The sequence below is a fragment of the Triturus cristatus genome, chromosome 4_1 (assembly GCF_964204655.1).
Source record: "Triturus cristatus chromosome 4_1, aTriCri1.1, whole genome shotgun sequence".
In the NCBI taxonomy this organism is placed as follows: Eukaryota; Metazoa; Chordata; class Amphibia; order Caudata; family Salamandridae; genus Triturus; species Triturus cristatus.
In genome coordinates, this window is record NC_140585.1 from 1,343,235,508 (window position 1) to 1,343,260,903 (window position 25,396).

Below are 25,396 nucleotides of genomic sequence, written 5' to 3' on the forward strand. Positions count from 1 at the left end.
ATAGTCCGAAGGGGCTACTTCCTCCCCTTCGAGACTACCCCTCCAGCCATGTCACCTCGTTACCACCGCATGTCGGAGGATCTTCTGGCACTTCTCCAGCAGGAAGTTACGGCTCTCTTGGCCAAGGGAGCCATCGAGCGCGTTCCTGTCCCAAAAGTAGGTCGTGGTTGCTACTCCCGCTACTTTCTGGTTCCCAAGAAGGACAAGTGCCTGCGTCCTATCTTGGATCTCTGGGACCGCAATCGTTTCCTCCGGAAGGAGAAGTTCAAAATGTTGACGCTTGCTCAGGTCTTGTCTGCCCTCGACCCGCAGGACTGGATGGTAGCGTTGGACTTGCAGGACGCTTATTTTCATATCCTCGTCCTGCTGGCCCACTGGCGTTACCTGCGGTTCACGGTAGGCCACGAGCATTTTCAGTTTACCATGCTCCCCTTTGGCCTTACCAGCGCCCCTCGGGTGTTCACAAAAGTGATGGCGGTGGTCGCAGCTCATCTGCGCACATCGGGGGAGTCAGTCTTCTCCTTTCTCGACGACTGGCTGTTGAAGGCGGGCTCGCCCCAGGCAGTCGTCTCCCACCTCCAGACTACGGACGACCTCCTGGATCTGCTGGCGGTCTCCATCAGTGTGCCGAAGCTCCTCTTCATCGGTGCGGTTCTGAACACAGCACAGTTTTGGGTCTATCCTCCCGAACAGCGAGTCCGGGACATTCGGGCTATGATTCCGATCTTTCAGCCCTTATCACGGGTTTAGGTCAGAATGACCCTGAGGCTTCTGGGCCTCATGGCCTCCTGCATGCTGCTGACCAATCATGCCAGGTGTCATATGCGGGCTCTACAGCGGGACCTGAAGTTCCAGTGGGCGCAGCATGGGGGGAATCTGTCCGACTACGTTCAGATCTCAGAGGACACTGCTCAACAACTGCAGTGGTGGCTCACGAACCAGGATTGGGTCAGTGGCAGATCCTCACCCTTCCCCAACCTGACCACACTGTGGTGACGGATGCCTCCCTTCTGGGGTGGGGCGGCCACATGGGAGAGGCGGAGATCAGAAGCCTCTAGTCTCTGGTGGAGTCCGAGCTTCACATCAACCTTCTGGAGCTCCGGGCGATCCGTCTTGCACTGAAGGCATTCCTTCCCTCTCTCCGGGGAAGAGTAGTGCAGTTGTTCACGGACAACACCACCGCCATGTGGTATTGCAACAAACAGGGCAGGGTGGGGTCATGGACCCTATGTCAGGAGCCCTTTCGCCTCTGGACATGCCTGGAACATCAAGGCATTTCCTTGTTGGTTCAACACCTGGCAGGTTCTCTGAATGCCAGGGCGGACAAACTCAGCTGCAGGTGCATGATGGATCACAAATGGCGTCTTTACTCGGAGGTGGTGCAAGGTCTCTTTCAACAGTGGGGAGAGCCTTGGTTAGATCTATTCGCCAACAAAGAGAACGCACAATGTCAGCAATTCTGTGCATTGGAATTTCCAAGGTGGCACTCGCTCAGCTACGCTTTTCGTTGCGAGTGGAGTTGAGGTCTGTTGTACGCCTTTCCGCCTATACCACTTCTGCCCAGAGTGCTGAAGATCAGGCGCGACCGGGTGTGAGAAGGTGGCCTGATATATGCTGTCCACTAATTATAGTGGGCACCTTGTATCAGTCCAAACAACCCCTTATGGTGATAGGTTAAAGACAACCTTATATGAAAGCTATCCTAGTGGTAGCTATGGAGAGCAGCTTTCAGGCTAAGTATTGAAGGAACGTAAAGCAGCTTGTTTTACCAGTCTATAATCTCTTGAATGATCAAATGAAAAGACAACCACACCAGGTATATATTTAAAATATATGTATTTAAGATAATACACACCCCTCTAGTCTCTTTATGAGGCTGGAGTTCGAAGTACTTTAGTTACAAGTGTTTAAGCATCAGTAAAAGCACAAATACAAGTTTGGGCCCTAGGGGGTGTACCAAACCATATACTAAAAAAGTGGTATAAGAACCACGACTGAAATAGGAAGTATGCCTATTGCCTCTAGAATCGCCGGGACCCCAAGAAACCACCCAAGGTAGTGACACAGGGGACCCACGGGAGCCGTATGCAGTGTGGAAACACAACCGCGGGTTCCGATTACTTTCTATGGGGAATGTCGCGGTTGGAATTTTAAAGATTAGGGACACTTCAAATCGAACTAGGACCAAACCCTTTTGGACTTAGGCAGTTCTAGGGCTAGCACCCTTGAGAGCACCGGAGTACTCTAGTTACCTCACCCAGGGAAGCCGGGTGCATAGGTGTCTTTTGGTGTCGGGTCGCGTAGTCTATTCCAGTGGAAGCCTGCAAAGAACTGCTGCTGCCGTGAAGAGGAGAAGTGTCCGGAGAGATCCAAGCCTAGATCTAGGATGTGAGGAACCTGAAAGCAGAGGGGACAGAGTCTGGGTCACTTGCCAGTGACCTAGGTCAGGATTGACCAATACCCACAGATGTCGGGTGCTTCAGGTGAGTTGATGGGTGTCTTGAGACTTCAGTCACGAGGTCCAGGAGGCGTCGACGAAGTCCACGAGCCGGATTCGAGCTGTCCCACGAAATCTGTTGAGTGCTGCGGTGTCTGCGACCAGAAAGGACCCAACAAGCCTTGGCAATGGCAGGTCTCAGGAAATCCGAGAAAAGACTGCGATGCAGACCAGCAAGGTCTGATGGACTTACCCAGCGAGGGTAAGTAGGAGCAAGTCTGGAGCAACCAGAAAAGCCCAAGCAGAAGTGGAGTTGCCTTCGTGGGGACCTGCTAGCTAACGGGCTAGTGATCGCGAAGGAGCCTCGAACGGTCGCACTTGGAGCTGGCCCACGGTTCACTCGTGGAGTGGAGGTCAACAATTTTCGGTGCAGGAGGTGCTCAAGGCTGGGGCTACTCGAAGCCCAAAGCACAACTTCGAGGATGACCAGGAAGTTGTTGTTGCTGTAAAAGTTCACGGTGTGCAGGGGTCACGGTTCCATGTTACCCACGATAGCCACGGGCCTCAGCTTGGCTGTGGACTCAGGTTAGCCTCGGGGAAGTCTGGAAATCCACCACTGGGGATGCAGAGACTTCGGCGTCCGGCGGTAGCTTCAGTAATGCAGACCGGTCAGTTGCTTCTTTGGTGCCTGCCAAGCAGGGGAGTCACTCCTTGACCCCAAGGGAGATTTCTTCCTTCTTCTAGTCGAGATAGAAAGTCGAAGGTCCAGGATATATGTTTCAAAGGTTCATCCAGGGTAATCCAAACTCATAGGGACTGGGTTCCTATACTTATACCAAGTTTAGGGGATGGACTAACTCTTAGGCCCCACCTATGGGTGGGCTTGGAAAGAGGGGTGGTTTTTTAATGCTAATTCCTAACTATAACATGTCTGAAACCTATGTTTTTTTCAGTGAATTTCAAAGATTTCTTAAATGTCAATTTTTAAATGTAATAATAGTTATAATTATTTTTTTGAAACTGATTTTCTAAATTTTTTTAACTAATTATTTTTACTTATTTTAATTTTTAAATTACATTCTATATTTTTTATATAAATGGAAAAAAAAGTTTCAAAAAAATATTGACAGGGAGTCGCGCACCCAAAACGTACCTTTCTGGATCACTGTGCGGAACGTTGCCGCCATTTTAGGATTGTTGTGTAGGATCCGCGTAGGATGTGCGATGGGTGCGTGTTTTCATGCGCGATTGCTATGCGACTGGTACGCGACTCCAGGCGCATACGTGACACATACGTATTGCTTTACCCGATGCTCGTGCGCTTGCGCGTGATGTCATATACGTGTTCGACGCATTGGGTGCGTGACTTCCGTGAAATTTTTTAATGTTTAAAATGATATATATATATATGTATTTAATATACATATTAGGGCAAGACATTATCTAAGCTAATCATAAAAATAATATACTTTTACTTTTAATAAACTTATATTACTTTTAAATGCAATTTCGCGAAGTCGCGTTGGGTGCGTGCATGTGACCTGAAAAAAAAAGATTTGATTGGTTCATAACATTTCCCATTGTAACTATTGAGGGACCCCACCCATTTCCATCATTCTTCTTTGAGCTTCTTTGGATGAACATCTCACACCTCAGAAGAACTTTGTTTTGCTGATTTCCACAGCTGCTATTCATTTCAATCTGAAGACAATGGCTTCTGGACAGCAGCCCCCATCAGATTCAGAACATTCTTGTGATGATAGATTTGTTCCTGAACCTCGATGCCCTGAAAGGTACACCTCAGTGGTTTGGAAAAAAAATTCCTTTACTGAAGGAGAGAAAGTAAACACAACAAAAGTCACATGCAAAATCTGCTAAAGGGTCTTGTCGAGAGGTGATCCAGCAAAAAAGTACTCTTGCGGGACCGCAAGCATGATGAAGCACCTCAAGACTCAGCAGCCCGTCAACCTGGCGAAGGAGGAGTGCAGAAGACTCTGTTACAACCCTCCGCCAGCAGTGGCAAGCACATCTGCGGCATCATCTCCTCTTGGTCACCCGGACATACGTCCAGAATTTGGACAACTTAAAATTAGTTGCATTAAATGCAACAAACTGCTCTGCTATGGAGAGCAGTCCATTGACCTTATCAGCACAGCGCAGAAAAACCACCGCTGTTAAATTTTATTTTCATTTTTTTTACCTGAAGTTCATTGTTTTGTTCATCCTGTTCCCTTTTTTCTTTTTAAAAAAAATACAAAAAAATTACAAAATCGTTCCAAAAAGCACAAAAAAAATATTTTAAAAAGAAAGTTATTTTCAGAACTAACTTCTCTGGTTAAAAAAAGAGCTATATTTGTATGATAGTGTGTGAAAGTTTGGGTGAATGTATGCGTACTGCATAATTGACTGAAAGAATGCATTAGTAGTGTATGGTGAATGTATAAGTGCAGAACTATAAGGAAGTGCTGCAGCATGACGCAGTAACCTCTTTAGCTGCAGTGTGCTGTGGTACTTCCGAAGCACAGGGATGCAACATATGTCCATAAATATCTTGCAAGTCTATGCTTCCCTCTGCACTGCTGCTTAAACTGCAGCCATGCGGTGACACAGGCACCCTTGCACCATGGTGCAAGAATATCTGTGTCGTGTGGAGTTTGTTTTTGTGCAGGAAGATACACCGTCCTGCACACAATCAATCAGTGAAGGCATTTTTCTCCTTCAATGTATGATGTGCAATGCAGCATATATTGAAAGAGGAAAAAATGAGGAGAAATGAAAACAATTCTCCTTGTTGAGCCTTGCTACACCAACTGGAGAATGGTGCAGCATTCACACACATGTCCAGATTTATGACTTCTGATAAATCTGGAGATGTGTTTTGTTCTATGAGTGTTCTGTGCAAACACGCACAGCAACACCTATAGAATGCCCCTTCAACGGAAAGTGGTGTGTATGATAAGGTCGTATTTACATGGAAAATAAAAGATACACAGAGTGCCTTTTCCTCTCCTTGTAAATATGTATGAACGAGTGTCTTCTGCCATGACTGTTACAAAAAGTGACATATTGTTGGAACTGAATGCTTCTAAATTTGCCCCATAAGTGCTTAGGTATTGGCAGACTGTTACAATAGGAACATATTGCTAGTTAATTGATTGAAAAATTGCATGAGAGTGACAGGAGGTAAACACAGAGTTATATCTCCAAAGATGCTCAAAGAAGAATGATTGAAATGATTGCAGTCCTTCAATAGGTATAATAAATACGAAATGTTATGTACTAATCAAATCATTTTTTTTCAGGTCACATGGTATCCTATGACAGAGACATTCCAAAACTAAATAGGTATAAACTGGGTATTTTGAAGATTGTATTAATTCTTTGTAGCTTCTTGCAGATGTGCATGCATAGTATATAAAGAAATTGTCTTGTAGTAGGGTTAATGGCTAGGCCAATCCTTAACTATATGACTAATAAGTAGAGTAATTTCAGTACTGCAAAGAGTGAACAAGATTCATTTATAAGTACTTAGATTTTGGCAAAGCGATAGGACATGTTTATAGAGTGGTGAAGGGAAGGGATGGGGCCTGATGTCACATGTGCAAACACACTCTGTGACATGTTTTAAGTTGTGGAATTTAGTCTCTTTTAATCATGAAATTTCCTGTGTCCTACTAGTCCACCATGTCTCTTTAATGAACAGCATACAGGTGCGTTGCAGAGAGGTGGTCTGAAGCCATGTCCCATTTTACACCTCTCTGCAATGCAACCCTGGCACTTTCTGCAGATATCTGGTGGGTTAGTTGGCCCCCAGGGACACTCAGGATTCAAGGCAACTTTATCCCGTAACTTAAAATGCCTACAAAGCATCTTTCCACACTTATCTACTCCGTCCATCCCCCCTCTCTTCGCCAATGTGGAAACAGCCCATTGTGCATATTAATACTTAGTTAATCTTACCTTCACAGTAATAGGTATAAAAAAACGCTAAACATTTTTTACAGTTGTTTTTTATAATTTTAATTTGTGAAAATTTGATGTTTTAGAATTAGGATCTGTGAAAGAGAAGACAAAATACAGTTATAATATATAATGTTATATTTTTTTACAACATAACATAATTTCAACATTATATAAATTATTTTCTTTGCCTTTTTTGCTGTTCTCAGAATATATTGAATTTCACTACAAACAGTGATTTCAATGTTACTCATCACATAACAGGGGGCAAAAAAAAGAAATCATTCAATAAGATTGTTTAAAAAAAAAAACTGCGTCTAAAATATTAGTCAACTATTTCTGAACATTCCATTAAAACTACATCGTCAATAACAAACCATATAATACAAATCACACATATATAAAATGGTTCCTTCTAAGCGAATTCTCTTACTTGAATATGAAAGTACTCAAATAATCATTCAATAAATAATTCTTTTTATAATTTCTGTACACTGTAAATGAGGTTCATTAAAAATATATGCTGTGAGAATGTGCAACAAAAAGTCCATAATTCAAATTTATACCTTTCCTCTGGGCCAAATGGTATTGCTGAAATCCTTTAAACTGAAATTGTCCAATAGTAATCATATTAAGACAATTTTAACATATTCCTAATAGGCTGAATTATGTTCCTAAAACTTTGGCTTTAAAAATATTAGGTAGGTATTTCGTAATTCGCTAGAACGTTGTTTAAAAACCAACCATTTCAATGTCTATCCTTTATCACATTTTAAATAGGCAGTGTAATGTCCAGATGTTGTAGAAGGACCATCATGGAAAATTATTGCTACTGCTACAAAAGTTCTTCCTGATATTGATAGTTGACTTGCTACAAAATGTTTTATTAAAGTTTCCAATTTTCTTCCATCAGCTGTACGTTGCATCATTACAATTATATATTGTCCATATCTTTGTATAAGTAATGTATTAATAATGTTGATAACATTTCTGATTTGCATTGGCTACACTCCATGTTTTGATTTGCTGCTTTAGCTAGTTTGTTGAAAGACACTGATTTACAGTCTGGTAATGTCAAATATGTAAATCTTTCAGTGTCTGTCAGTGGTACATGTAAACATACAATTTTCACATTGATGTTCCCATTTATAACGAAGACCAAAAAGATTTTCAATTTCTATGCCTTCATTTTCCAATACGGTAAGCATATACATTAGAAATTCCTGAGCATCTTGTTGGATATTCTGCGTAAATTGTGTAGAATCAGAACATATATCCAAAAGATTATGAGTATCAGAAACGCTTTGCATTTTAGTTTTATCAGTTCTCAATTTTTCATAAACTGAATGCAACAAGGAACAAAATCTTTTTCCCGATTCTCCATAATTTGCTGTTGCAAACTTTCAAGAAAAAAAACATTGACCACTACATTAGCATAGCAGTTGATACCTGAACTATTTTCAAACTTATAACCAACAATCTCTTCAACAGTGTCCTTTTTCTTTTTGCTTGTAATCTCAACATTATCTTGATTTCTTTACTTCTCTATAACTTCACTACAGATATTCTCATATCTTCTTTTTCGACCTACCACACGGTTTTCAAATACAGGATATTGACCTAAATTGGGAGCATACGCTCTTCTTAACCTATTATAATCTTTTACACAGTTAGCATCTGCAGCAATCTGTTACTCATCAAAATCAATCAAAAACAAACCAGATAAAGTTCTGACTCTGGACAAAGCAACATATGCCATACCCTCTTTAAACACGGTACTTCCAATGTTCACCAAAGCACTGTCTACACTTAATCCTTGAGATTTATGAATAGTCACTGCATATGCCAGAGAAAGTGGAAATTGTTTTCTACGGACATATAAATCTTTAACAAGCAAAAAACGAACTGAACACTGACCAATTTCTTTTACTTCTTCAATTTGATCAAATTTGATTTTTAAAAATTGAATTCCATCTCTATTTTGCTAATTAACAAAGTCAACAACTTTACCCATTGCTCCATTTTCTAAACCTTTTTCTACATCCAAATTACACCATAAAATTACCCGACAGTTAATACATACATATAGATTCTTTTCTAAACCAGCAGTTTTAGATATCGATTTTTCTAAAGAATCCAATTTCGTTTTCAATTTTCCCGTCAAAATAATATTGATTCCTTCATGCTCTATTTTATCAATAGCTTCCATTTTTATTATTTCTTCATTTTCTAGCTTCAAAAGTTGTTCATTAAATATAGAACACTCACGTAGTGTTGGCATTAAGCAGATTATAGATTTACTTTCTGCAATTTCCATATATATTTTCTTGGGAACTATATTTTCATTTGGAAACAAATTCGAAAGTAGTTGACTTTGCAAAGCTTGTTTGCCATGTTCTGTCATTACTCCAATTCTTATGTCTTGAAGAATAGTTCCATATTCAGCATCATTTGCCTGTCGCAAATTTTTAGTGAGTTCTTTGTATTCAAAATATGACCAAATGTTAACGTTCCCAACACTTCCCAAGGACTTTCTGGTGTCTTCATGCGCAAGTGTTTTAAATACTGGTTGTCCTTTTACGGGAGTAAGTTGCAGTAGATCTCAAAAAACTATGACATGTTTTCCTCCAAATAAGACATCGTACTCTGTTTTAACAATTTGCTGCATTCTTAAATACACAAAAGCAAGCATAAAGTTTGAGACCATGCTTACCTCATCAATAATCTGAATTTTTATTTTCTTTAGCACTCTTGAAACTTCATAACAAGCTTCTCCAGATAGCTTGTGGTATTCCAATTTGTTTTCATGCTCACAGGTAGCATAAGTAAACGATGCAATGTAATTCCTTTAATGTTGTGTGCTGCCAACCCATTTGGAGCTGTTACAAAACAAGACAAATGTGAGTCAGTTGTTTTCTGTAGATAACTGGTCATTACTTTAATTAAGAAACTTTTTCCTGTTCCAGCTTGACCACTCGCATACATTCGGATAGGTTGAAAGGAGGTGCATGTGCATTCTTTATTTTCATGTAGAAATCCATGGTCAATCTGTTGTCTCACTTGCTGATGTATTTCTTTCTGTTCAACATTTAGTTCTTCCACATTTCCTAAGTCCATAATTTCTTCTTGAGCTTGATGCATTGCTGTCTCTGGCAATCTCAACTGCGATAGTAGCATCTTGATCAATTTTATCGTTCAACATTTTCACATAATTTGCAAAAACAGTGCATTCTATGGTATCTTTACAAGCATTGAAGGAATCTTCATAGCTATGAAAATCTCCAATGAATTCCAATTCTGAACGCCACGGTTTAAACAGTTGCAAAAGTGCTAAATAGTAAAATTCCCTTTTATCAGGAATGTCACAACTCATTTTTCTGTGATTAATCAAATTTCCTTTCCTTTGTTTCACCAAACATCTTTCGGAACCAATCACTGAATATTTTCCATCATTGATGTTTTCTGTAGTATTCCGTTTAAAAGTGTAGTTTTGCAGCACTTCATAGAGACATATGTTCTCAAGATGATGACTTCTATTTGGATAATATGTGTCCAACTTGTTTGTTTTCACAATATCTGTACTTTCCGGATCTTTTTCTGCTAAATATTCGATTTCTTGAACAGATTTAAGTACTCTATTTCGCGTTGCAGCAAGACCTAGACTCACCCAAATGATTCTTCTAGATTTTGAGTATAAACTTGCAGAAGATAACCGATCTGAACATTCATACGCTCCAATTTCTTGATGGGATAACATCTTCAAACTGAAACTGTATAATTTCTTACTAAGACTCTTCTCGTGAGAAATGTCTTCCCACATTTCTTTCAATTCTGTCTTTTCTGATTTTGTAATGTAGGATGTTACATACCGAGCGACAGCAATGGAATTATCTGCTACATACTGAACATCCATGTTAGCATTCCACATTGAAAGAATAACTGGATTATAATCATTTATGTATATTGATTCTTCACTTCTCAAATTGTATGTATTTTTTGGAGACTTTCTAGTGATGGTATATCTCATAGCTGACATAAAACTGTTTGCTCTTCCTTTGGATATTACAGAATGTGGAAATCCAAAATGATATTTGGTATAAAACTTTTCCTTAGACTTGTACTTTCGTCGACAATATTTTCCACATCAATGACTTTGGAATCGTAAGATTTGTTGTTTTAAGTTGTTTTCTTCTGTTGTTTTTGGTATGGCACATGTGGCATATTCTTCAATAAAAGACAAACAGTATCATCGGAATCAGTTCCGAATTTGGGGGCATCCTTGATCCATAACAGCATATGTATATGAGGAGCACCTCTAGCTTGATACTCCTTTCTCCAAAAGAAATCCACAACTTCTCCAAGAGGAGGATTCTTTTTATTGCAGATAAGACATCATAGCTTCAAATTGATGATTGAAATATCTGCATACATTAACAGGATCCAAAGAGCACAATTCTCCAGGTGTCTTGTATTCAATATTTTTAATATTCGAATTTGCCTCTGGAAGAAATACAAGTAAATCATCCCAAGCGTATTCAGTACAGGTTAGGGTAAGGAACCACGTAGGAGTTCCTAAGTTCCTTAGCATACATTTAAGTTCTCCATGACAATGGTAGCAGTACTTATTAGTACCACGCTGACATGCCATCAAATTATTCAGCTGAGATTCTAAATGATCATCTCTCTGATGTACTTTATCCATAAATTCCTTTGCCGAAACATTTTGAAGATGTACTCTTGTTTTAAATATGTGGTTGACTGCATATGAAAGTCCAGACAAGTCACTCTCAAACAAAAGATGAAATATGTATGGGATACATTGTCGAAATCTTAGATCTTCTGCATACAATCTTGTTGTCCGCTATTCTGATGCAGGAATCTGCACTGATAGTTCATCATATCGTCCACCTTTTCCTGTTGGGAACAACTGCGGAAAACAACGAGCTTCCAAACTTTTTTCCCATACACACATGGGACTTCCCTTTGCTTTTTTCATTTGAAATAATTCAATGGTATTCCCCATCACTTCTTTTGAATGAAGTGGATGTACTCTGTAATGTTCATAGATTTCATCTCTTTTGGACATGTCCACTTTTTCAATTTGACCAGTTGACGTTTCAGTATCATCTCCTAAAAGTATATCTTCTTCTTCCATATACACATTATTATAGTACTCATTGTTTTTTATCAGATACAATGTTGCCTTTTGCACTTTCCTACCATCCACTAATTCTTGCCAGATTTTTTTACTTTTAATAGGAACACCATTAACTAGAATAACTAATGGTTCACATTCTACATTCTGTACACCAATAGTTTAAATATTTTTCTTTAAATCTAGAGGTAAATATACAACTCTTCCTTTCAATCCTCTCTGTAAATCTGTAGGAGGCAATTTAACTGTTTTAGGCTCCATACGAACAATAGCCTGAAATGGGTGCACAGATTGAATCAGAATACACTCATGCGTGTTTAAATCCATCAGTTCTTGAGGAATATCTACCAACTCCAGATCATTATGCACAGCTCTAGCGGTCATTTTATTCTAATCTAATTTGTTATAACAATATTTGCAAATACGCTGATCAGAACCCAAATCAAAACAATTCTCTACCAACAAATAAGTTGCAAATTACTTCCGCTTATCATTATTTTCTCTTTAACTTTTTAAATACAGATCAACAGTCCTAGTCTGATTTTTAGGTCTCGCCTTGCTATCGCGTAAGCGATCGCAAAGCGAGACTATTGTAAGGGGCTCCCAAAAGTGCTCCGAAAAGCAGATTGCATGGCGAGCACGCGCACAATCACGCGCATCGTGCCGCCATGCAATCCGTTTGGCATCGCACTTCAAAGAGTCCGCTCCCCCGCCTGGAATGCGCTCCCCAGCCCCCGCCAAGCGCGCGCGCCACGCTCCGCCGGGCTTGTCTTGTTCTCCTTGATGCATACCCTGTCACTGCTTCCTAAAATACCAAGTGGGCTAGAGGCGCTTATGAGGTGGCGTTTTCTTCAGTTACTTCTGCAGTTTTACTTTTCACGTATCGTTCCAAATGTTCCTGACAACCACGGTTTAAAGTACGGTCCACACGACATTAAATTTGGTACTTTAAACGCTCCTTTAATAAATACGTAGCTACAAATAGCGTTTTTCACGTGTTTTTATTACACCCACACTCCACCAGTAGTTCACACATCTCTTACTCCTACTGAACCCCTCAACTGTCTCCTCACCCGTGGAACGCTCTTACAATTTCCACAGTCAATATTGAAAATCGGACATGCACTAAAGTCACAACACCCACAGACCGCATACTGTCTCATATCATACACCCGCCCCTTCCCAATTTGCCTGGGACTCTGCCCCCTCCCACATATCACATTCCCTCTCTACCTCATTGCTATTTCCAGCCCGTCCAGGTGCGAGTGTTCGGAAAAGAAACGCCCGTCTCTGTTTCAAGCCATTGTGTGCCATTACTCATGTAGGATCATCTTTTCTGAATTTCTATAGACAGTCCATGATTTGAGACAGAAACACCTTGATCCCTATCACTCCTTTAACAGAGGTCTTCAGTCCCTTATCTAAGGATAGCACTAGTAGCAGAGAGCCAGAGCTTCAGGACCCGGGTTCTTTCAACCACTCACATTGGAGAAGACATTCGGCAGCTGAGTGAATGCAAAATGACCTTTGATTTGTTAGAGAAAATGATTGCTCATATGATTGGCTAGGACAATACTCTTTTGTCATTGGCTGTTAGACTTCAGAGACTGTACCGTGGCAAGTGATTGGCGGATTGGTTGAGGCAATGTCGTCGTCAGTCGGTCTGGTCATTGTTGTATGTGCCACGGTACAGTACGCAAGTTTTTCTTGGCATCTAAGTTCCTATTTAGAGACATTTCGCGACTTTAGGACTCAAGTCACATAACGTGACGAGCACGTCAATCAACCCCCCTCCCCATAGACTCTTGCCGGCGCTTTCTGCGGCAAGTAGACAGCGAGTTTCATCGCTTGTTACTTGGCATGGAGGCAAATTCCGGGCAATGGCTGTGAAATTCACAGTGGGTTGAACTTCAGCATAAGGTCATTTTTACGCACACGCCTGAGTAGGTCAAGCAAAAAAATAAAAGAAAGTAACGTTTCAAGTCAACGTAATTTTTTTTTAAGTTTGTGTAAAACATAGCCTAATTGAGAAAATAACTGGGCTTATTTCGAGATTAAAATATTAGGAAGAATGAACCCTAAGAATAATTTAATAGATTGAGGGATTTTGTGTATTTGTATTTACTGACATTGTTTCTGACAACACTTGTGACGGGTTTTAGCCAACCTCTCCTCAGTACTGCTTGCTGTACCCTTGGTTCTATCAGCCTAGAACGGGCTTAGTGTCTGATGGAGTAACCCCTGGTTAAAAATTTTTTATGACTACGTACAGTATTTTACTGTTCAGGCCAGTAAAAAAATTTAGGAAATGACTATAGGCTGGTATTTTTCCTCCTCATGAATACATAGATAAACAAGCATTGGCATAGTCAATAGGTCTCGCTTTTGGGACCTTAAAAGTATTTCGTTATGCAGCACAATATCCTTGGTGCAATAACATTAACTGTTGCATGGTTAAACACTTATAAGGCCCCAAAGGCGAGACCTATTGGCTATGCCAATGCTTGTTATAGTGAGTTCGCCGGCAACAAATACAAGAATAATTTGTCCTTTCACCTGAAATCACCTTAAACTTTGTAATTTGTTCTTCAAAATATTTTGTAGTGGTATGTAGCACATTCTCTTCAACATTTTCTTCTGTTAATGTGTCAGTTTCTACACACTCTTGTTCAGGGCCAAAGTAACAAAATTCAATTTCATCACAAACCTTCTTCACATCTGACACTGACCCACGCAAAAGAGCATTGTTCAACTGATTTAACATTAGTGCTGGACTTTTTGCATAATACAATCTTCTGACTAACTTCCGCATTTGAGAATGATGTACTGGTAACATCCTGAAATGATGAAAAACACTTTGACATACTTTTCTAGAAAGACAAGCCAGAGAATGACCTTGCAAACCAGTATTTTTTCTCACTCTGCAAGGGTCTAGTCCTTGCGACATCTTAATCTTTTGTTTAACACTTTTATTACTGTATTGTCGGAAGAAATTACAGAAAATATCAATAGATTCTTGTCGTACACTACAAATAATACTGCAATCCCAAGTGTACACTGGGGCCTTAGGACGTCTTCCTAGAACTTCATCAGCTAACACTTCTTCTGCATTTCTGGGAACCATCTTCTCTTTCTCGATTGGACAGCCATTTCTAACCTCATAAGCTCGACCACTGGTATCTACTGCATGCAATAAATTATTGGTCTGAAAATAACTCTCTTCATTAAAGAAAGGCTCTGAACTTGAACTGTTTCCATTCTCCCCCCAAAAATCACAAAAATTAGTTCTGTTAATTACTCTTTTCCTCTTACTTTTGGCCTTCATAAAATGGATTGGTTTATCTAGTTATTGAATTCTGGTTTAAAATTAAAATACATAATTTCCTTTTTAATTCTAAAGCTTTTTGAACAATGGATTCAATATGCTTCTTCTTTTTATAAAATAGTGCTCTTTTTTATATATTGTTCAAATCTTTTAGCAAGATAGAAACCACTCTATTATAAAAAATCTTTTTCCTGATTTCTTTATACTGTTTTTGCCTTCTTTTACCATTCATTGTGCCTTGTGAATATAATTTTCCATTTACTCCTTTCTTTTTACTCGTATTCTTTTTTCTGCTTGAAACATTATTTGTAGTTTGTACAATCTGCACACTATTTGTAGGCTTTGAAAGTTTTTTAATGAATTCTTTAGTTGTCTTACCGGAAGACTTTTTCTTTTTACCCACATGGTTGGTCATCCAATACTTGTTCTGTAATTTTCTTCAAATAATTGTCCTTTTGCTGTCGTTTTCTCTTTCTTGATTTTTCAGGCATGATAACTTTATTTTAATGATGATAAGCAATTTCTGTAAAAAATAATTATAAAAACATTTATTTTAATACATTTATAAATTATACTTTTCTATTACTATACAAACACATTGCATGTGCTAAGGCCTAGCTCACTGTATGAGTAGTTGGGTAGCAAAACATTTATTAGAGTACTACAAAGAGAGTGCCTGGGTCAATTTATAAGTGGTTCAGTTTTGGCAAAGTGAATGGATTAGTACATAGTCCTGAATGGGTCACTACAACAGTGCAAGGACACTTACAGGATGTTTGCTGGAGTGTATGGATACTGCCTGGGGGAAATGCAGATGTATAGGATAAGTGTGTAGGTGATTAAAGGACTGCATGCATATTCAATAAAGATTTGTAGCAGTCCATGTGCTAAAGCCTGGATCACTGCATGAGTACTTGTGTACTGATTAAATGATTAGAGTACTGCAAGGGGAATGCCTGGGTGAATTTATAAGCAGTTGGGTTTTGGCAAAGTGAATGCATTAGTACATGGTGCAGAATGGGTCAATACAGGATTGCAAGGAGAGTGACAGGGTGTTTCCTGGAGTTTAAGGAGACTCATTGGGGAATTAAAGGCTTCAAACACAAGTGCGTAGATGGTTAGAGGACTACATGCATAGTGGATAGAGGTTTGAATAGGTGTGGCGCTGCGGCCAGGGTGACTGACTGCGGAATCTGGGGATCACGGTTCGATCCTCGGCGGCAGATTAGCCCAGCACTGTGTGACTCTGGGCAATAGCTTGCTTAATCTTCCCAACGGCCCCCAGCGCCTAGAGACCCTTACGGGTGATTGTTTGCGCTTTACAAATGTGGATTATTATTATTATTATTATTAAAGACAAGTGTGTAGGTGGTTAGAGGACTGCATGCATAGTGGATATGCGTTTGAAGCAGTCCATGTGCTAAGGTCTGGCTCACTGCATGAGTACTTGGGTACTGACTGAATGATTAGAGTACTGCAAGGAGAGTGCGTGGGTGAATTTATATGTGTTTGGGTTTTGGCGCAGTGAATGGATTAGTACATGGTGCTGAATGGGTCACTAGAGAAAAGCAAGAGGTATAATAGATTTTTAAACAGTTATGTGTCAGCAAAGACATGAAGTAACCAAACGCTTCTCTGACAATGGTTGCCCAAATGCACACAGACTCAGTGTGATCCTAGACAAGCAACACTATTCCTTGGACTTTAGCAAAACAGACCCACTAGTCTGGAAGGGGTAAGGTGAGTGCACACATTCTACATATTTCACTACTGCACTCTAGTGTGAATGCCTGACTCATTCTGCAAATGCATAAGCAATGACTGGCTTCTAATACTACTAGACCTTGAGAACAGGATAGGTTTTTAAGCAGTTATGTGTCAGCAAATACAAGAAGTTACCAAATGCTTCTCTCACAATAGTTGCCCAAATGCACAGACTTAGTGTGATTGTAAACAAGCAAGACTATTCCCTGCACTTTAGCAGGAAAAACACATTAGTCTTATTAAAAACAAAGGCACCACATACAACCCCTCACAAATTAATAACTCACCTTTCAAATTGATTTTTAGATTAAGAAGTATTTGAATTTCACACACTCAGTCAGGATTTTCTTTTTCACAGAATGTAGATCAACACACTCTGCAAGGTTGAACCAGTATTGGCAAACTTTCCCTCAATTTTTCAACACATATAGACATAAGCAACAAATGCCATTGCTTCTCATTGCTTTTCAAATTGAAAAATGATTTTCCATTGGTCACAGAGAATAATACTTCTCAACTGACATCTTCACCCCTTGTCCTTAATATCAGTTTCCATAGCAACAGGTCATGCAACATTCAACTTAGCTGCCAGGTCACAAATTCACCACACAATGTTGCAAATGACAACAGCAGGTGTGGTTGACTTTACAAAGCATGGCCTTATCCTTTCTGCTGTACCTCTCAAACATTTCAAAATAACCAATAAGAAACATGCTTTCTAAACAAAGTAAAATGCACCCTATATTTGAATGTAGAGTGTTATTAAACAGCCAATCAAATCTCTACTTTCTTAAAAACAGCATCTTGTCCACCATTTTAGATATTCTTTTCTTCCACCTGCCTACCTCAGCTGCAGACATCTTCTGATTACCTACAGAAATCCCTTCAAGATGCTTTCTGTATGGATTATTGGACACAGCTACGTTTTCTGGTGCAAAAGGTATGCTGAAAGCAGAGGTATTGACAAAGACCTAGCTTTTCAAAATGTAGCCATTAAATGGATTGGATATAGAGGATTAAAGTGGCACCTATTGATGCCATTGGTTAAATCCTTTTTGCATCTCCAACACCCTGACATCATAATTGTGCACTGTGGTGGCAATGACCTAGGCACTTTGACTGGGGTAGGTCTGGAAATGCTTATAAAGGACACCTTTGGAGAATTGATGTCACTTTTCCCCAAAACTGCCTTTGTCTATTCTAACATATGCCAAAGACATAAATGGAACTGGTCCAATCAATTTTGTCCACAGATTGAGAAAGCTAGGAAACATGTCAATAAAACTTTTTATGCTTATCTCAGAGATTATAGAATGGGGTCCATTTACAACAACAATCTGCGTTTTAATATGGACGGCATCTACAGGAGAGATGGTTTACATTTTACAGATGATGGTAACAGAATCTTCCTCAACAACTTTAGACTCTGCATCGGTACTTACTTGTAGGTACCAAAATCTCCCAATAAACACAATGGCTTTTTTTAGAGCCACCCAAGATCTAAACACATAAACTTGATATATATATATATATATGTATGAAAAATATTACATTTTTTTTGCTTGGATTCATGCACCCAACGCCGTTAGGAATCGTGCACCCAACGCGTGCACACCAGGGGGGCGACTCCTAATTTTACCGTCATTTTTTATTTTTTTTGCACCTACCACTAATTTCTATTCTCCCCTTGGACCCCATCCCCCAGCGCCTATATACAACGTTGGGGCCGTGGGGGGAGCCCCAATGCGCCCACACTGTCCCAGTCGGCTCCCCGCCTCCTTCGGCATTGCTTTCCACATGGGGAGCTGCTAACATGCAGCTCCCCGTATGGAAAAGCAATATGGTTTGCATTTTGAAAGGAAGAGCAGGTTTACCTGCTCTCTTTCAAAATCCAAACCAAGTTTGCTATTGCAGGGCGGGAGCCCTGAGGCTCCCACCCTGCCATAGCAAACTACAGTGTCCCGGGGTTGGGCACCCCGGGACACTGCAGGAGCTGGCCATGGGGGGTGGCAGCCCCAGGACCATCAAGGGCTCCAGGAGGGGGGCCGCGCAGCCCCCCTCCCACCACTTACATAGCCCCGGGGGAGTGGTGGTCCCCGGGGCTTGGGGGTCTGTCACGGACCCCTAATGAGAATACTTAGTGCCCCGGGGAGGAGGTGGTCCCCGGGGCGTGTGGGGGGGACTCAAGCCCCTCCCACACATAGGTGTATTTTTTTTTTTTAAAGCCCCGTTGGGTGGTGGTCCCCGGGGCTGCGGGGGGGCCGTGAGCACCCCCGCATATATTCTAAAGAAGCCCTGGGGGGGTCGCCGGGGCTTGGGGGGGGCCTATGAACCCCCCACCCATGAATATTGAAGCCCCGGGGGCTGGCGGTCCCCAGGGCTGGGGGGGGCTGTGAGCCCCCCGTACATAATTTTATAAAGCTCTGGGTGTGGTGGTCCCCGGGGCTGGGGGGCCCCTCTGGGTCCCCCATTCACATAATAATATTGCCCCCAGGACTTGGCCCCCCGGGGGCTAATTACCAACGAAACGTGGAAGCCCGCGCTTCGTTTTCTTTTTTTTTTTTAATCGGCAGGATCCGTGCACCCTGAGCGCATCTTACCGCTTTTTTAATTAAAAAAATACAAAAAATTGGGTCCAGGGGGTCCTTGTGGGACCCCCTAAGCAGGCCTAGGGCCTTTTTGCGTTTTGCACACTTTTTTCAAGGGTATCTTGTACCTCGGTTCTACCGAGGCACAAAATGGCTGCCAACACTTCCTGGTTTGGTGCCAATTAACATGCAGCTCGTGTTCAGGAGGGTGCGCTCAGGGTGCGCGGATCCACCGCGCCCATAGATATATATGTGATTTTACTTTTGATTTTCTCAGGAACTACTGAACGGATTTACACCAAAAGGCCTGACTCTGAACCAAGGGCTACCTTTTTGCCAAATTTGATGTAATTCCGTTCAGCAGTTCGGGCTGTAGCTGCGACTAAAGGTTTCTATAGAAAATTGCATGGGGCAAACACGTTTTGGGACCCCCTTTTTTCTCAGTCCCTGCTTGACGAATCACCCCGAGACTTTCAAGATCGGAGCGGACAGGAGCGGGCCAAAAGTTTGGAAAATTTCACGAAGATTCGTCAACCGGCCCCAAAGTTATTGGGAATAGAATGTTGCGGATTTCCTATAGGTCCTTACTATAACTACCTACTGGCGACCGCCAGTAGGATGGAGATATATATATATATATATATATATACAAGCCCCTCTCAGCGAGAAGGAATGAGCCGCACACAACACGATAATTCGGCAGATTTATTTACTTATTTGAAAGCACTGGCAAGTCTTAGTCCCTAATGCATTTCGGTCTAACACAACCTTTTTCGAAGGGGAAGCCAGGAACATCCAAGAGGCTGAAAAAACGCTCAGAACCTAATTGCTGTATTTAAAGTGTTTGCCCCCTGGTGGGCGTCGTGGTAGACATTACTTCTAGCATTATGGTTCCTGTAGTTCGTTCACAGTCCCAAACAATCAATACCCTCCAGTGGGTGATGCAAAAATATTTATTCCGCTTATTTTCAAAGAGTGCCTCGTGATCCCTGTGCACACTAACTTTGGAGTGTGCTAGGGTCCAGAACCAAGGTCCAGTCCCTGGTAGCGCCGCTGTCTTCATTGCTTTCGCAGGTACTCAAAGAGGGTCCATTTTCAGGCAGTGATGGCGCACTTCGCAGCTGGTGGTGCGTCGCTCACGGCAGGACCAAGCCGTAAAACATGAGACAAGCCCCTCTCAGCGAGAAGGAATGAGCCGCACACAACACGATAATTCGGCAGATTTATATACTTATTTAAAAGCACTGGCAAGTCTTAGTCCCTAATGCATTTCGGTCTAACACAGACCTTTTTCGAAGGGGAAGCCAGGAACATCCAAGAGGCTGAAAAAACGCTCCGAACCTAATTGCTGTATTTAAAGTGTTTGCCCCCTGGTGGGCGTCGTGGTAGACATTACTTCTAGCATTATGGTTCCTGTAGTTCGTTCACAGTCCCAAACAATCAATACCCTCCAGTGGGTGATGCAAAAATATTTATTCCGCTTATTTTCAAAGAGTGCCTCGTGATCCCCGTGCACACTAACTTTGGAGTGTGCTAGGGCCCAGAACCAAGGTCCAGTCCCTGGTAGCGCCGCTGTCTTCATTGCTTTCGCAGGTACTCAAAGAGGGTCAATTTTCAGGCAGTGATGGCGCACTTCGCAGCTGGTGGTGTGACGCTCACGGCAGGACCAAGCCGTAAAACATGAGACAAGCCCCTCTCAGCGAGAAGGAATGAGCCGCACACAACACGATAATTCGCCAGATTTATTTACTTATTTAAAAGCACTGGCAAGTCTTAGTCCCTGATGCATTTCGGTCTAACACAGACCTTTTTCGAAGGGGAAGCCAGGAACATCCAAGAGGCTGAAAAAACGCTCCGAACCTAATTGCTGTATTTAAAGTGTTTGCCCCCTGGTGGGCGTCGCGGTAGATAATATTGTGTGTCCTTTTAGATTAATTTTTGTCCCCATAATAGCATTGTCTTTTTTAACTATGTGAATCATTGTATTTATTGAATCTATTTATTTAGCTTTGAATAGTATAAGTCTGTTGGTTATGTCTATCACCATTTTATTGCTTAATTATTCACTGGTGTGTTAATTGTCACTATTTAAATGGAACGATTTCAGCAGCGCTTCATGTGATCAAGACCGCGTTTGAGCTGTCGAAACGCGTCATGCCAGGCACTGGCCTGAAGTAGGCTGATTGCTATGGATCCTTTGATTTTGAATTAAAGCACTGCATTTTTTAAACTACACCTGGTGGTCCGTACCTGTTTGGTTTTGTCATCCGATGTGGTGAGCCAGGGTTGTGTTGTTGTATGTATATATATATTCATTTGAAAAAACCATAGGTTTTAGGGAAAGTTATAGTTAGTTGGACATTTCACTCGTACACAACCATAGAAATTCCCCCGTTCTAGTTAGTTCAGCTAACTATAACTCGAACCCCCGCAATGCACTGCTGATGACGTCACATATTACATCACTGATGACTGGTTAGTGACATCACTGATGACATCTCAAATGGCATCACTGATGACATCATCCAGTGACTGTGTGTTTCTGTAAAGTTTAAATATGTTTAATATATATAGGAAAAGGCGTATTGAAGAATGAGTGGGTGTATACGTGTCTGAATAGATGATTTAGTATGTGCGTGACTGACTATAAGTGAGTGATTAAACTTATCTCAGGTGCTTACTGGAGGTACCTGGTGGGCTATTAGGCCACAGGGCATGTTTGCACACATGTCACCTCAGGCCCCGCCCCTTCCCTTTACCACTGTGCAAACGCGCCCCGTGGCGCGTTTTAAGTTGGGGGATTAAGTCCCCTTGAATCCTGGGGGTCCAACTAGCCCACCAGGTACCTTCAGTAAGAGCCACAGAGCTGCGTTGCAGAGAGGTGTAAAAAGGGGCGTGGCCTCTGAACACCTCTCTGCAACACAGCTCCCTGGCGCATACTGGTGGTTCCTGGTGGGCTAGTTGGCCCCCAGGGACCCCCAGTGTTCAAGGGGAATTAGTTCCCCATCTTACAATGTGCCAGGGGGCGCGTTTGCAGAGTGCTACGGGGAGGGGGCGGGGCCTCTTTTTTTTTTTTAAAGAAGGGGGGCTGTGTGGTCCCCCTTTCTTTGCTATTTTATTGGCCCTGGGGACCCCATCCCTCAGGGCCTGACCCCTATTTTTGTATTATTTAAAAAAAATTGGGAGGGGGGGCTGTGTGGCCCCTCTCCTGAGGCCATATTCGGTCTCAGGGGACCCCATCCCCCGGGGCATGGCCAAGTTTTAAAAGAAAAATTATTATTGGAGGGGTGCCGCGCGGCCCCACTCCCGGCCACTTATCGCCCCGGGGACCCCATCCCCCTGGGCCTGGCCTCTCGTTTGGGACCGTGGGGGGGGGTCCCTAATTCCCCCACGGTCCCGCCGGCTCCCCGCCTCCTGCGGGAGCCAGCATTGCTTTTCCACTCAGGAAGCTGCTAAGATGCAGCTCCCCGTGTGGAAAACCAATGTGGTCCCCAGGGCTTGTGGGGTCTGGGAGGCCCCCCACCCATTTAAATGCCAAGCCCCTGGGGGCTGACTCCGGCCTCGTGATTGGCTCCTGTAGGGACACATGAGAAGGGGGCGGGGTTATCCGCAGTGGCGTTGGATGGTAGTCCTGGAGATTTCGCGAGGACTTTGAAATGTGGCCCGGGGCGTTCAAGATGTCGAGGTACTGTGCTGTTAAAGTCCTTATGCAGCTCACAGTTATATATATATATATATATATATATATATATATACATATATATATATATATATATATACACACTTAAAAAACCATAGGTTTCACACATGTTATAGTAAGCTGGACATTTCCCTCGTAACAAAACAATGAAATTCCCCCGTTATAGTTAGTGCAGGCAACTATAACTCACGCGACCGCAATCCTCTGCTGATGATGTCAGATATTACATCACTGTATTTAGACACCTATTTACCCATGTCTTCTTCCATTAATCTATAACGGGGGAATTTTATTGGTTTTTTACGAGGGAAATGTCCAGCTAACTATAACATGTGTGAAACCTATGTTTTTTTTAAGTGAATTTGCATGGTTTTTTAAATGCTAATTCCTAACTATAACGTGTGTGAAACCTATGGTTTTTTTAAGTGAATTTGTGCGGTTTTTTAAATGCTAAGTTATGTATTTATTTTTTTTCAGGTTTTTCACCGTGCGCGCTCCGTGCGCGCACGGTGTGCATCGCGTACCGTGCGCGCGCTGTGTGCGTTCGGTGCGCTTCGCGCACCAAACGCCCACGATGCGTTGTGCTTGCCGTGCGCGTACGGTGCGCGCACCTCGTGGTTTTTCGAAAAAAATGCGAAGACAAAATGGCGGCCGACACTTCTGATTTCGACCGATTCGAATGTTTACTGACATCTAACAACCAATCAGAATTGCGCTCGCGCACGGCAGCGTGCGCGTACGCTATGCTTACCGTACGCGCACGGTGCGCGCTTATAGATATATATGTACTTTTAACTGCAATTTTCTCAGGAACTACTGAACAGATTGACTCCAGATATCCAAAAGGCACATCCCTGACCTGAGGACTACCTCTATGCCAAATTTCAAGTAATTCTGTTCAGCCGTTCGGGCTGTTCCTTGGACTAAAGGTCCCTATGGAAAAATGCATGGGGAAAACGCGTTTTGGGACCCCCCTTTTTTCTCAGCCCCGCTTGACGAATCCCCCCGAGACTTTCAGGGTAGGAGCGGAGCGGAGCGCCCCACCTATTTTGAAAATTTCGCGAGGATTCATCAATCGGCGCCAAAGTTATTCCAAATAGAATGTTGCGGATTTCCTATGGAAACACGGTCCTAACTATAACTATCTACTGGTATATTTCAAAACAATACCTTTTCAGGCTTATAATGCTGTATAAATAACGCTAAAAGGCAGCAGGGAACACATTGTCTACCCAAGCATGTTGAGGCAAACAGTGATTGTATTTGATAAAAGGGCAGGCAATTTGACTGTTGGCAAAAATTACATTTTTCACAAGCCTTTCCTTCCTCAGTTTGACAACCTAGCCGGTGCACACTGATAAAGTTGTTCCATGCCGCCTATCTCTTTTTGTTTGTGGCCAGCTTTCGCTAACCTTGCCCCAGCCTTTGGTTATGATGCTCCCTTCCAGCCCCCCTTGCTTGCCAACCCTTGAACCACAACTATTATCTAAACATTCTGTAAATGTTGTCCAGCTGCCCAGAGTAAGCTCTCCACTTTATGCTCATCATGCTCAAGATTTTGGACACCACCCTCTTCACCCAGGAACTCCCTTTGCCCTCATCTCCTGTCGTCATTTTATCTTGCACCGATAATTGCCAGTGGCTGAATCTTCTCCCAGCAGCACCCACCCCAAGTACCAATCATACTTAATGCGTGTTGTCACTGTCACTCCCTGTAATCTGCAGAGCACAGAACCAGTGCCAGTGTTGAGAGGGGAGAAAGTGGGACGAGAGGAGCATTCTCTCTACCGTCTTAAACCTTGGTACCTGCCAGACAATGAAGGCTTTGCTTGTGGGTGAATAACATAAATCAGTGCCCACTTACTAAGCATTCTGAGCCCATCTAATCTTACATTTCGACCTATGGTGGTAATGAGCACTTGTATAGAGCAACAGTATTGTACATTTTGCGTATGTATTTATAGTTTGAATATTTTGCCTTTAATTATAAGTTTATGATGCATAAGCTTTTAACCAGTTAAACCTTTATAATATTTGTTGATTCTTTTATTTTAACAGTTAATGAGATTGATGTTTGAGTGTGCTGATGAGCGCATTGACCTGGAACTAATATCCTTCTGCATTAACCTTGCTGCTAACAAGAGGAATGCACAACTTATTTGTGAAGGTAATAATGTGAAAACTTACTGATATGTTGTCTGAGTAAAAGATGCATTTTGAAAATTTTAAATAAAATGTGAAGACTGTTATACTTTGTCAGAACCCCTTTCAGGGGGCCATGAAGCAAGCAGGAGCTACTGTGCCCAAGCATGGTGGTTGAGGCCTTTTACTACTGATCTGTGGGGGCCTGACATGCTGTAGGTCCTAAGCAACTTGGCCAAGTATCCTTTCAGCACTTGAATCTCAGTGGTAGTGTGGGTCAAGCAGTCCAAGACTTCTTGGGGGAGGGGTAGGCACGGAATGGGGT

General features: G+C 42.0%; 1 protein-coding gene across 1 annotated transcript in view; it reads left to right on the forward strand.

Moving 5' to 3' along the window:
* Nucleotides 1–25,396, forward strand: part of KIFAP3 (kinesin associated protein 3) — a 1,322,278-nt gene that overhangs the window by 538,874 nt on the left and 758,008 nt on the right. The window contains exon 12 of the mRNA XM_085654829.1: nucleotides 24,988–25,096. Within this exon, the coding sequence (XP_085510955.1) occupies nucleotides 24,988–25,096 (109 nt within the window). The remainder of the gene's footprint in view (nucleotides 1–24,987; nucleotides 25,097–25,396) is intronic.